Source organism: Schistocerca serialis, chromosome 3 (assembly GCF_023864345.2).
Source record: "Schistocerca serialis cubense isolate TAMUIC-IGC-003099 chromosome 3, iqSchSeri2.2, whole genome shotgun sequence".
Lineage (NCBI taxonomy): Eukaryota > Metazoa > Arthropoda > Insecta > Orthoptera > Acrididae > Schistocerca > Schistocerca serialis.
The window spans coordinates 1,028,925,163-1,028,938,568 of record NC_064640.1 but is presented as its reverse complement, the minus strand read 5'-3'; the positions used below and the strand labels follow the sequence as shown (position 1 = coordinate 1,028,938,568).

Below are 13,406 nucleotides of genomic sequence, written 5' to 3'. Positions count from 1 at the left end.
GAGGGTCTGAATCAGAGGCTGAGACGGTTCTGCGACCGTGTGGGCTGCAGATTCCTCGACTTGCGCCATAGGGTGGTGGGGTTTCGGGTTCCGCTGGATAGGTCAGGAGTCCACTACACGCAACAAGCGGCTACACGGGTAGCAGGGGTTGTGTGGCGTGGGCTGGGCGGTTTTTTAGGTTAGATGGCCTTGGGCAAGTACAGAAAGGGCAACAGCCTCAACGGGTGCGGGGCAAAGTCAGGACATGCGGGGACCAAGCAGCAATCGGTATTGTAATTGTCAACTGTCGAAGCTGCGTTGGCAAAGTACCGGAACTTCAAGCGCTGATAGAAAGCACCGAAGCTGAAATCGTTATAGGTACAGAAAGCTGGCTTAAGCCAGAGATAAATTCTGCCGAAATTTTTACAAAGGTACAGACGGTGTTTAGAAAGGATAGATTGCATGCAACCGGTGGTGGAGTGTTCGTCGCTGTTAGTAGTAGTTTATCCTGTAGTGAAGTAGAAGTGGATAGTTCCTGTGAATTATTATGGGTGGAGGTTACACTAAACAACCGAACTAGGTTAATAATTGGCTCCTTTTACCGACCTCCCGACTCAGCAGCATTAGTGGCAGAACAACTGAGAGAAAATTTGGAATACATATCACATAAATTTTCTCAGCATGTTATAGTCTTAGGTGGAGATTTCAATTTACCAGATATAGACTGGGACACTCAGATGTTTAGGACGGGTGGTAGGGACAGAGCATCGAGTGACATTATACTGAGTGCACTATCCGAAAATTACCTCGAGCAATTAAACAGAGAACCGACTCGTGGAGATAACATCTTGGACCTACTGATAACAAACAGACCCGAACTTTTCGACTCTGTATGTACAGAACAGGGAATCAGTGATCATAAGGCCGTTGCAGCATCCCTGAATATGGAAGTTAATAGGAATATAAAAAAAGGGAGGAAGGTTTATCTGTTTAGCAAGAGTAATAGAAGGCAGATTTCAGACTACCTAACAGATCAAAACGAAAATTTCTGTTCCGACACTGACAATGTTGAGTGTTTATGGAAAAAGTTCAAGGCAATCGTAAAATGCGTTTTAGACAGGTACGTGCCGAGTAAAACTGTGAGGGACGGGAAAAATCCACCGTGGTACAACAACAAAGTTAGGAAACTACTGCGAAAGCAAAGAGAGCTCCACTCCAAGTTTAAACGCAGCCAAAACCTCTCAGACAAACAGAAGCTAAACGATGTCAAAGTTAGCGTAAGGAGGGCTATGCGTGAAGCGTTCATTGAATTCGAAAGTACAATTCTATGTACCGACTTGACAGAAAATCCTAGGAAGTTCTGGTCTTACGTTAAGTCAGTAAGTGGCTCGAAACAGCATATCCAGACACTACGGGATGATGATGGCATTGAAACAGAGGATGACACGCGTAAAGCTGAAATACTAAACACCTTTTTCCAAAGCTGTTTCACAGAGGAAGACCGCACTGCAGTTCCTTCTCTAAATCCTCGCACAAACGAAAAAATGGCTGACATCGAAATAAGTGTCCAAGGAATAGAAAAGCAACTGGAATCACTCAATAGAGGAAAGTCCACTGGACCTGACGGGATACCAATTCGATTCTACACTGAGTACGCGAAAGAACTTGCCCCCCTTCTAACAGCCGTGTACCGCAAGTCTCTAGAGGAACGGAAGGTTCCAAATGATTGGAAAAGAGCACAGATAGTCCCAGTCTTCAAGATGGGTCGTCGAGCAGATGCGCAAAACTATAGACCTATATCTCTTACGTCGATCTCTTGTAGAATTTTAGAACATGTTTTTTGCTCGCGTATCATGTCATTTCTGGAAACCCAGAATCTACTATGTAGGAATCAACATGGATTCCGGAAACAGCGATCGTGTGAGACCCAACTCGCCTTATTTGTTCATGAGACCCAGAAAATATTAGATACAGGCTCCCAGGTAGATGCTATTTTTCTTGACTTCCGGAAGGCGTTCGATACAGTTCCGCACTGTCGCCTGATAAACAAAGTAAGAGCCTACGGAATATCAGACCAGCTGTGTGGCTGGATTGAAGAGTTTTTAGCAAACAGAACACAGCATGTTGTTATCAATGGAGAGACGTCTACAGACGTTAAAGTAACCTCTGGCGTGCCACAGGGGAGTGTTATGGGACCATTGCTTTTCACAATATATATAAATGACCTAGTAGATAGTGTCGGAAGTTCCATGCGGCTTTTCGCGGATGATGCTGTAGTATACAGAGAAGTTGCTGCATTAGAAAATTGTAGCGAAATACAGGAAGATCTGCAGCGGATAGGCACTTGGTGCAGGGAGTGGCAACTGACCCTTAACATAGACAAATGTAATGTATTGCGAATACATAGAAAGAAGGATCCTTTATTGTATGATTATATGATAGCGGGACAAACACTGGTAGCAGTTACTTCTGTAAAATATCTGGGAGTGTGCGTACGGAACGATTTGAAGTGGAATGATCATATAAAATTAATTGTTGGTAAGGCGGGTACCAGGATGAGATTCATTGGGAGAGTGCTTAGAAAATGTAGTCCATCAACAAAGGAGGTGGCTTACAAAACACTCGTTCGACCTATACTTGAGTATTGCTCATCAGTGTGGGATCCGTACCAGGTCGGGTTGACGGAGGAGATAGAGAAGATCCAAAGAAGGGCGGCGCGTTTTGTCACCGGGTTATTTGGTAACCGTGATAGCGTTACGGAGATGTTTAATAAACTCAAGTGGCAGACTCTGCAAGAGAGGCGCTCTGCATCGCGGTGTAGCTTGCTCGCCAGGTTTCGAGAGGGTGCGCTTCTGGATGAGGTATCGAATATATTGCTTCCCCCTACTTATACCTCCCGAGGAGATCACGAATGTAAAATTAGAGAGATTAGAGCGCGCACGGAGGCTTTCAGACAGTCGTTCTTCCCGCGAACCATACGCGACTGGAACAGGAAAGGGAGGTAATGACAGTGGCACGTAAAGTGCCCTCCGCCACACACCGTTGGGTGGCTTGCGGAGTATCAATGTAGATGTAGATGTAGATGTAGGAGTGCTTACTGTGGTGATAAGCCAGACTCACACACACCCCACACTCACCTTTTAAGATGTCATCTACGTCACACAAAAGATAACCTGACAACAAATACTCAAAACATTGCCCGTGCCGTGGACTTGGGCAGAGCACACGGGTTGAAGCCCACTGTTTCTGCTGCATGTGTGTAGTGTGAAGTGAAAGATTTAAAAGTGGTCTAATCTTCAAATTTACTTTACATCCAAATTATACATTTATGGACATGCATTCCTTATCAAAACTCTATCTGCTAAGTCCCTTTACAACCTTCAGAAGCCTGTAATAGAAATTGTAAAATACACTGAATATAATTTGTCCTTTTTACTCACTGTTGCTCCACAGACTGGGAGAAACAGAAAATTCTGATTCTTTTGTGTTGATTGAGAACGTGTGCACCTGATTGAGCAAGTATGTGCCTATAGTTTACTGAGAGCACTAATCCCATGTCATATACACTGTAGCCATATTGTCTGAACAAAGCAGTTGGACAGTTTCTTTTGCCGTCATGATCATCCTTGTTTGACATGCTTTTAGCTTTTTGTGTCAGAGTTCTGACATACAACGCTAAAAACTTATTAGACAATGACTCTCTAAGTGCTGAACTAAACTATCTAGTGTCTGTTCAGACAAAAGAACTACTGGGCACAGATCATTAGAACAGCACACTCTCAAATGCAAATTTACAGCACACTCTCAAATGCAAATTCACATCCAATTAATCGGAATAAAACAATTAGCATATGACATTAATAGTCTTAACTGGAATATCATTGAGAAAAATAGACTGACCATTAACAGCCAATGCATTAAAACTGGTTTTTCTGTCCAAAGAAATCGAAGAGATAATGTGTCCTGTGAAGGCAGTAATGGTCTCAAGCGAGAGTCCTATGTACTTACAATACTATGTGTGAATGTGACTGTACCGATGTGGGACTGAATATAAACTGTTTTCCAACACTTTATTGAACACCAGCAGCACATTTGGTACAGAAATCTATAAAAATCACCAGCGACTAAAGAAAGCTCTACGTAAATATTGTCTGTTTGAACAGGCACAAATTCTAGCCTATACTTCAAATTATTGAGAGTTAATTATTATGAGGCCATGTAAGTCAGAAGTGGGTTACAAACTTTTCAGAAATACTGGCTACCAACCCATCAAAACACAGAAGTGTGCAATTTGTACAGAGACCACAGAGAAGAATGCATCACATTTTACATTGCAGATGACATATCATTGTTGGCACAGATGTAATATTTGTTCATTTGCTTATAATATATTTTATCTGATTAAGTAGGCAGTCACAGGTTTCTCTAATTACAGTGTAAATTACCTCCCGAGTAAGATACAATTTTACAAAAGTGTACTAGAATTTGTCCCAAGTATTATATTTGCAGACATAACTATAGAACTCAAATTATGTACTATGAATATGGACAGTTTTATATGCTAGTGCAAGTACTGGATAATCTGAACAGTACTTGACAAACCTGACTACAAATTAACTACAGCCACTTATCGTCAATCACCAACTACAGGGAATCTAATATTACAAATAGTTCATCATCAATTACCCTATCCCATGTATCAAATTTTCTGTCTGTGTATGAATGGACAGATAAGGACACTGAAATGTAATGCACCGTACAGGGGGAGAGGGTTAGGAGTGAACAGCAACATTATTAGCACCCACACACAAGTTATGAATTATTAGTGCTGTAAAAATGCATTAAAATCAACAAAATATGTATTCAAAACATTAGTAGAAACCAAGTAAGCCCCTGCCCTCTCGCCAGTAAATAAAAAGCTTTCTGTGCACCATGTTCTAAATGGTGGAAACACACCACAAGCATTGTAAAATTGTGAGTACTGTCACCAGAGGCAAAATCCAGGGCTTATATGACAGTCTCCCACTCAGAAGTGATTCTGTGAATAGAGTAAGGTATGCCACAGCCATGCTGCTAGTTACACTGGCCTCTGACTGTTGCCTATCATTGCCACCCATTCGATGTGTACGCACAGAATAGGTCAGCATTCAAGTATTATATAGGCTAGACGTAATGATATTTTTGTCACATCTGTAGCCAGATCATACAATCATCTACACAAAATTACCATACTGAATTAAGAAACTAAGACTCTTTTACTTCTGAGAAAGATTTTTGTACCCAAATATGTGCTTCAAAAACCGTCATCCCAGTGTTGCTGTTCTGGCAAGATTAGACGGTTGGCCAAAAGGCCACAAAGATGGGGTTCCCATTTTGAGCGATTTGGATGCACCCCATATTTACAACTAGGTGTCTGTTTTTAGCCTTCACATCGGAAAACATGAACACCATATTTCCAGTTCTATGCATTTTATCCAACATTTGAAGTCTCTGCGTTTCAGTCCCTCGAATTTGCTTGTGAGCTTTGATGTATGTCTCTCTTTTTACCTTGGCTTCTCTTCAAGGGCCCTTGCTGTTAATAAGGAAAAACTGGACACAGAAATGATGAAATTTGTCATCACATGCTGACATTGACTTACTTTTTATGCGATGACAATCATTTTGAACAAGCTAGTGGAGTGGTTCTGGGTAATCCTTTACCCACCATAGTTACCAATTTAGTTACGGAAGATTTTGAATACAAAAACTGAGTGTGGCAGTTTTTAAAATCTACCTGCTTTTAGAGATACATTGATGATACATTTACAGTGTGGTCACAGTCTGAACCATTTCCAGGATCGCTCTAATTGCCTTCAACCCAGCATTAAGTTCATAATGGAGTGTAAAAAGGGATGGAAAGCTTCTGTTTCTGGATGTACTGGTCTACAGAAGGAACAATGGGCCTCTGGGATACAGTGTTTATAAAATACCAATGCATATGGACTGGTATCTACATGCAATTAGTTGTGATCCACCATACCAATGCACAGGGCTCCTGCGAATGTCAACAAGGAAGGCTTATGTCATCTCAGACGCAGAAAGAATGACACAGCAGCTACAATACCTAAAGCGTGTGTTCAAGTAGAATGGTTACATGGACAAACAGATCTGTCATGCCTTTGAGTTTCAACCTTCACTGGGGTCAGTAGAAGATGCAGGCATACTGGTTCCTTTATTGCCATATGAAGATCAGAACGAACCTTGGCTCGGTAAATGCTGATCAAGGATTGAGGAAGTCTGATGTTTACAAGATCTCTTGCCATCGTGGAAACACACACACTGACCTTACAATTTGCACCATTCACAACAGATGTGTAGAGCACCACTGTCACATGTTTACAAAAACCTGAGAAATGTCTGATGGCAGAGGACTGTCTAACCAAGGGACAAAGAATGATTACAATGAGACACATACAGATGCCCCTGCATCTTGCAATTGGGATCTGTGTTTTTAAAGGAATCAGTCGAAATTAAATTAGAGGACAAAACTGCAAATAGCGACAAGGGCTACCCTTTAGGTAAAATGTGGAATCCTGTTTTAACTCACATTAAAAAACAATGGTCTCGGACTCAGCCTGCAGGATATATTGACAGAGGTGCTCAAAGGCCAGTCATCATTCCTGCTAGGTTTTATCACCGGGTGCAGTACTTCCACTTCCGTTAGGTGGCAGCAGTGACAATTTCTGGCGCACCCACTGTTCATTTTCTGCGGTGTATAAAAGGGCCACTGTTGATGGTATGAATTAATTTCATTATGATTAGCAAATAGCATTCTCTCATGAGTATGGTAGACATATGGACCACTGAAATTTTGTGTGTAAGTGATTATATGTTCTGGCTGCAGAGCCAACAAAAATATCATTAGTTAATATGATGGGAAAATCTTATGTTGTCACTAACTTACGTACTTGGATTCTCATATATCTCTGTGACTAGCAGAATGAGATCCTCCCATGCCTTTGGAAACTAGGAAGGGTATCTTAGATGTCGGGTGGCTGGCTGGTTGGGGGAAAGGGACCAAACAGTGAAGTCATTGGTCCCAGTGGATTATGGAAGGATAGGGAAGGAAGTCAGCTGTGCCCTTTCAAAGGAACCATCCTGGCATTTGCCTGAAGCAATTTAGGGAAATCACGGAAAACCAAAATCATGATGGCCAGATGCGGGTTTGAATCATCGTCCTCCCGAATGCAATTCCAGTGTGCTAACCACTGCGCCACATCACTCGGTCTTTGACGTTCTGAACAATGTTTTCGTTGGTGCAAAAGTCACTGCTTAGACTCCAGTGGTGTTCACAACCTCAAAAATTACAATGCTTACTTAAAATCACACAGATTTCAAGTTAACAAATGCAATTTTGAAAGCTATATTTTTTGTGCACTAACATCTTCAAAAACAACATGGATCTAATAAAATAGAGTGGAGACATGCCCCAACTTTGTGTTAAATCTCTCTGTCCATCTGAAAATTTTAACTCAATCTGATGCTGCTTGGCTTGGAGCCCAAATGTCCATGCTGCTTATAGATGACTTGTGTAACTACTTTGTGCATGTATAAATGTAACCTCAGCTAGGATATTAACTAACTTTCTTTCTTTCTTTCTTTCTTTCTCAAACACCCATTTGTCTGCTCAGTGTGCTGTTTATGTTAAGGTTTGTGTCCTCCTCATGTTTCAGATAGCACTGAAGTTACTCTCTGATGCAAGAGAGATTCCACTGCTGTGCCCACTGGTGAGCATTCCACTACATGCAAAGTTCACATTATCTCAAAGTCTGGGGTTAAATATTCACACTGTTATCATACAGGCTCTTTTGAAGCCTACTGTGAATTCAGTACTAAACTAAACTTAAAGGTAACTGGAGAATGCTATAAAAGGGAAACATGCTATTTTCCTTAGTTATCACTTACATTCTGTTAATTTGAAAAAATATTTCCCTTTTTCATGGAACTACATTAACTGTATCACTCACAATGAATATCAAAGGATGGACAAAATTTCACAAAACTTGTTATGTTGTGAATAACACAGCAACTGCAACTTTTAGCCAGCTATCCATGTGGTAATGTAACATTGGCATTGATTGTAACAGTTACTATCACATGACATCCATTTACAACTATCAAAGACAGTAATATTAGTAGAGTTTATCACAAAATGAAATAGCTTCCACCACATGCAATTGTCCATTATTATTCCAACAGGTGTCACTCTACATAAAATTTAAAACTATGAATTTCTCCATGAACTTACACATTTGGAAGCTGACACCACATGTTGTCTTAGGTAACTTTCCTAAAAGGGCAAGCAAAGTGTATGAGCAACTCAGTGTGTCACAAGACCAAAGATTAAAGTCTCTCTCTCTCTCTCTCTCTCTCTCTCTCTCTCTCTCTCTCTCTCTCTCTCATCACACACACCAAATTAATTTTGAGGCTAATTAGATTTTTCATTGCAAGTAGCAACTATGATTACCATCATCGAAAGATTACAGTGCCTCAGAATGTAGTGAAATTGAGATATATATCTTAATCTCACATCAGAGGAGGAGAGGTCCCCCGTGGTTGGATCAGCTTTTTGAAACCACCTATTTGGTGGTGTAGGTTAGGGTCCAAGGCAATCACGCCCTAAAGCCATTCATCCTGGGCCACTGTTTATGAGAAATCAACAGAAAAAAGTTGGTAGCATACTAGACTGATATGCTAGGTGATGGATTTGAATCCTGTCTATTTTTTAGATTTTCATTTTTAAATTTTTATCAAAATGACTTCCATCATTATATCCATTCAGTTAATTGGTTCAAATGTACGTTTTTTTTTTATTTCTAAACCAATTTTGCTCTAATTTTATCTTCCTCTCTTTTTTTTCATTTGGAATCTTTGTTAAACTAGTCTTAATTATTTTTATTTATGAATTGTAAAATTTAAGTGTTTAAAAATACTGATTCAGCAGTTAAAGAACAAAAGGCAAAATAATTTAATAGTAATTATACTGATAGTGCATCAGTCACAAAAATAAATTTTTGGTTGAGAGACATACAGTTTTTGGATGTTAACCATCAAACAAATATTTGAAAGATGAAATGGTGTTGCACCATGGACAAAATATAAATGCTATGTTTCTATATTTACATTGTTTCTTCATCAAATTTTAAGGGGAGTTCACGACATTACTGTCCTGAAATAGGATCTTTCCATTACCCAATTTCGATCCATATCAGGAATACCTCATTATGTTACCATATGCTGGTGCAAACATAATCCAATTTACAACTGAATGGATGTTGATTACATCTTCACATTCAGCAATTTTGCATTTACCTTGAAGTAATTCAGGTGCACTCTGAAGTATTTTTATCTTATATTTCACCTGATGATAAAGTTCTTCAGATGGCTGACACAGGTGAGTAAATTTTGCAGGAAACACATATTGTGCTGTCCAAAGAACCATTCCATGAATCAGTAAGTAACAAAAAAATCATTTTCTCTGATTTCCAGTTTCATTACAGATTGCAAATATTGTCTGTACAATTCTTTCCCTAATTTTCCTGACTTTAAGCAAATGCTTTATTATCATTGGTAATCTTAAAATTTTTATGGTCATAACAAGACACATTTAAGTTTTAACTGAAATAAGGGATTATTATAAGGAAAAAAAAAATCAAGCAAAATGAGGAATAGTGCAATAACATGGATGAAAATATTAATTGATTAAAACAGAAGAAATTAACTCAAAGCTAATAAATAAATATAATTAAAACCAGATGGACAGAGATTCCAAATGAAAAAAGAATGATAGGAAGACAAAATGGTGCGGCAAAGCAAATAAAAATGTTAATACAGTGGACAAAATGGTGCGGGAAAGTACCAGGGGGGAAATGCATCTGAACCAATTAATTGAATAAAAATAGCAATGGAAGTCATTTTGACAAAAATTTAAAATAGAAATCTAAAAAGCATCCGACAGGATTCAAACTCATCACCTTCAGCATATCAGTTTTGTACACCAACCATCACACTATGCCATCACTTAAAACGAATGTATAATTTATAACACTCTAGACTGTTATGCCAAATTCTTTTCTATCAATTACTCATAAACAAGGGACCACCAGGGTTAATGGCTTCACAGTGATGCCTGCGACCTTACCCTTCACCACCATATAGGTGGTTCCAAAAAGTTGATCTCGCCACAGGGGACCCCTCCCTGTCAGTGACAAATTATATTAATGTAACATAATATAACAACAGATCTTCTAGAACATTGCATATGGAGAACATTAGGATATCTCCCTTCCTGCTTTCCTACGAGCTATATACTTTATAAGGATTACTGTACCTGCTGTCTTCTCCACATCAGACTCTGTAGTATCACTCATGTCTGTTGGTAAATCTGCAGATGCCAATGTGCTAGCTGATTTGTCTGGCATAATGCCATGCTGGCCAGGAGAACTTCCAGGTGTATTAATTTGATTCATTCGTGCTATTTCTGGGTCAATGTTTTCCTGCTGATCCTCTTCCATAAGAAGACTGTCAACTGGTTGTTCAATAACTCCGTAACATTCCTTGTGGAAGAAGAAGAGAATACAGTCAGCATATCTTCAAAGTAAATTTTCTATTACAAGTAACCATTACAACATAATGCATGAAACACGAAAAATATAGTTCCCTTTCGTACACACAAAACTCAATCTTTGTATTTTTAAATAAGATGTGTACACACTGTTATAAAATGGATAGAATAATTAGTCTGTCGCACAAATAACTGAAGTTTTTTAATACAATTAGAGGAAGTGCACAAAGGATATAACACTGGTTTTCATAACGAAGAATTATTAGCATCTCATCTTTCATGCAATGTTACTTTTTTTATTTTTCACCTAGGGTGGAAAAAAAAAAAAAAGAGAGAGAGAGAGAGAGAGAGAGAGAGAGAGAGAGACATTTAGTCACAACACTTTATCTTCTCCTCCTACAAATTTTTATTTTATGGTTAGGGATCAGAAGTGCAACAGAAAAGTTAACAACCTCCAAAAAATTTAGTTCAGCAAACAAGATCAACTCAAAGGAAAATTCATTCAGATAGTTGCAGATGCTGTTACTTTGCTTAATAACAATAAATTCATTGCATGAAATCGATATGAACAAAAAAAAAAGATTAAGAATGAGTATCCGCAACATTAAAATCTTGAAACTGTCTAATGACACATTAAGAATTGCATTTTTTGTGCCTTGGTTTCCTGCACTTATTGGATTTCTATCAAACTAGAGATCTGCATGAGTTGCCTCTTTCACCACATGTGCTCCTCCTGCTCCTTTCTTCTTTAGCCCCACAACAAGGCTACTGTTAAAAAATATGTGATTTGATTTTCATACTTAAGTGTGTATGAGTCATTACATGATCTGGTTTTATGCAGCAAACATGAGGTTTTTTTTTAAATACGAGGGTTGTAACTTGTTACTGTCCTTCAAAGTAGTCAACAGCATTGTGTAGAACCTGTTGCCAGTGATGTGGAAGGCGTAGTATACCGTTAGCAGAGCCTGTTCCGTTGATGGTGCCAATGGAGCGGTCTACAGCCAGTCGAATCTCTGGAACAGTTCTGAAGCAAATGCCACAAAGTGGTTCCTTCATCTTCAGAATCAAATCAAAGTCACAAGGACTTAAGTCATATTACTGTTCGTGTTTGGAGCATCACCTGCAACCAGCTTTGCGAAAGAAGTGGTGACAATTTCTGCACAATCCACCCATCACTTTGCATGACAACGCGTGGGCACATATAGCGCGAGCTGTGGCTGCTCTGTTCGATCGATGGGACTGGCGGTTGTGAATAAATAGTTGCCACTATTTAAGTTCCACCCTCGTAATAATAAAGATGAAAAGCAAGAATGTATTCTGCATAAGTTTAGCTCTTCTGCATAAAATTTAGCTCTTATAACCAGTCAGTACATCATTTACAGAATGACTTTTGCCTGTTAACGAAAGTTATTATTCTTTTGGCATAGCCTCTCTTTTGGGATATGATAATGCTTGGACTACCATAATAAAGGAGATGAAATACAAGAAGTAATTTTTAGGGCTAGAACTGTCTATCTACTACTGTTCACATACTTAACTGACACTGCAACTTAAGCCTGGAACATTAAATATTCCACAAGCATCTATCACATCAGAATCATTTTTAAAATACTTTATCACAGCTGTAACACACTGATCAAGATATTTGTGCTGACATTGTCATGTGGTTGTCCTGAACAGTTTTTCACAATATCACATTTACTGAGTAAAAGAACAAATTTGTCAGTGACAATTTCACAAATGGTTTTATGTGAATAATTTAGTTGATTTATTCAGTTTCACAATGGGAACACAAGACAAAGAATTCTGAAGGATTTCATTTACCCTCAGTTAAATTTAATAAGAACTCCACATTTGTGGAAATGTAAAAAGTACACTATCGTTACGTAACCAAATAACATTCCATTGTACTAATTTCATATAGAATGTACACAGAATTTTTCAGTATTCTTACAAGGTTCACTTACAACTGCCACACTTATTGGTTCCTGTACCCACCACAATACAGAACAGAGGAACCGAACACACAGGAGACATCAGAAATGATGTGCAAGTCTCAGCAGCATGAATGAACACATCAGAAAATACAATGTAAAAACACTCCAGGTAATGAAATTTTTACACCCCTACTACACCAAAAACCATGTTAACCTCAGTAAATGATCAATGAACTTTGTAAGAAGTGCAACACCTGTGTTCCTATTTGATGAAGAACCAATGTGTCTGCCAAAACACTTAAAACAGTGCGAACAATCTAACATGTTGGCAGAATCAGAGCTCTTCCATATATTATGAGGATAAACCAATACATGATTTCCGTGCTGACTGAAAATTAAATTATGTATTTCTACTGTTGAAGCATGCCACAACAAAGTAATAAAGGGCATTTCACCTTCAAGAATTTTTTTGTAATAGATTTCAACACACACCACAAACAGCCACACGAGAAAGTTCACATATAATATTAATACGTAACATTTGCATTTATTTGCCCATCATTAAAGGAAGTTTCCGCATCAGTTGCAACCATATCATTTGCCAAGGCATGCAAGTTATGTCTAATGTAAGTGCATGCAGGCAAGTGCTCACACTCGGACCACCACCACTAAAGGGTATCTATTTTGAGAGATGTGCTTAACTTGGTTTACATGAACAGTATCTTTTTAATTTTAGTTCCTCTTAGTTAAAAAAAAAATGTATCTTGTCCTGAGGAATTTCATGTATTATTGAAGGATAGTAATTCTATGTACATCTTAACAGAGAAAATGAGACTCCCTGGTGTATTACTAGCTCCCAACAAAAGATTTAAATATCAGAAGTCAAG

General features: G+C 38.6%; 1 protein-coding gene across 2 annotated transcripts in view; it reads right to left on the bottom strand.

Annotated features, from left to right (window-relative positions):
• LOC126471491 (protein Aster-B-like) overlaps positions 1 to 13,406 on the bottom strand; it is a 251,147-nt gene that overhangs the window by 75,404 nt on the left and 162,337 nt on the right. Inside the window, exons 9-10 of one of the 2 annotated variants that reach the window (XM_050099703.1) lie at positions 10,349 to 10,574; positions 8,267 to 8,308 (exon numbers count right to left, since the gene is read on the bottom strand). In XM_050099703.1, the coding sequence (XP_049955660.1) occupies positions 8,267 to 8,308; positions 10,349 to 10,574 (268 nt within the window). The remainder of the gene's footprint in view (positions 1 to 8,266; positions 8,309 to 10,348; positions 10,575 to 13,406) is intronic. The other variant, XM_050099704.1, reaches the window with a different exon arrangement.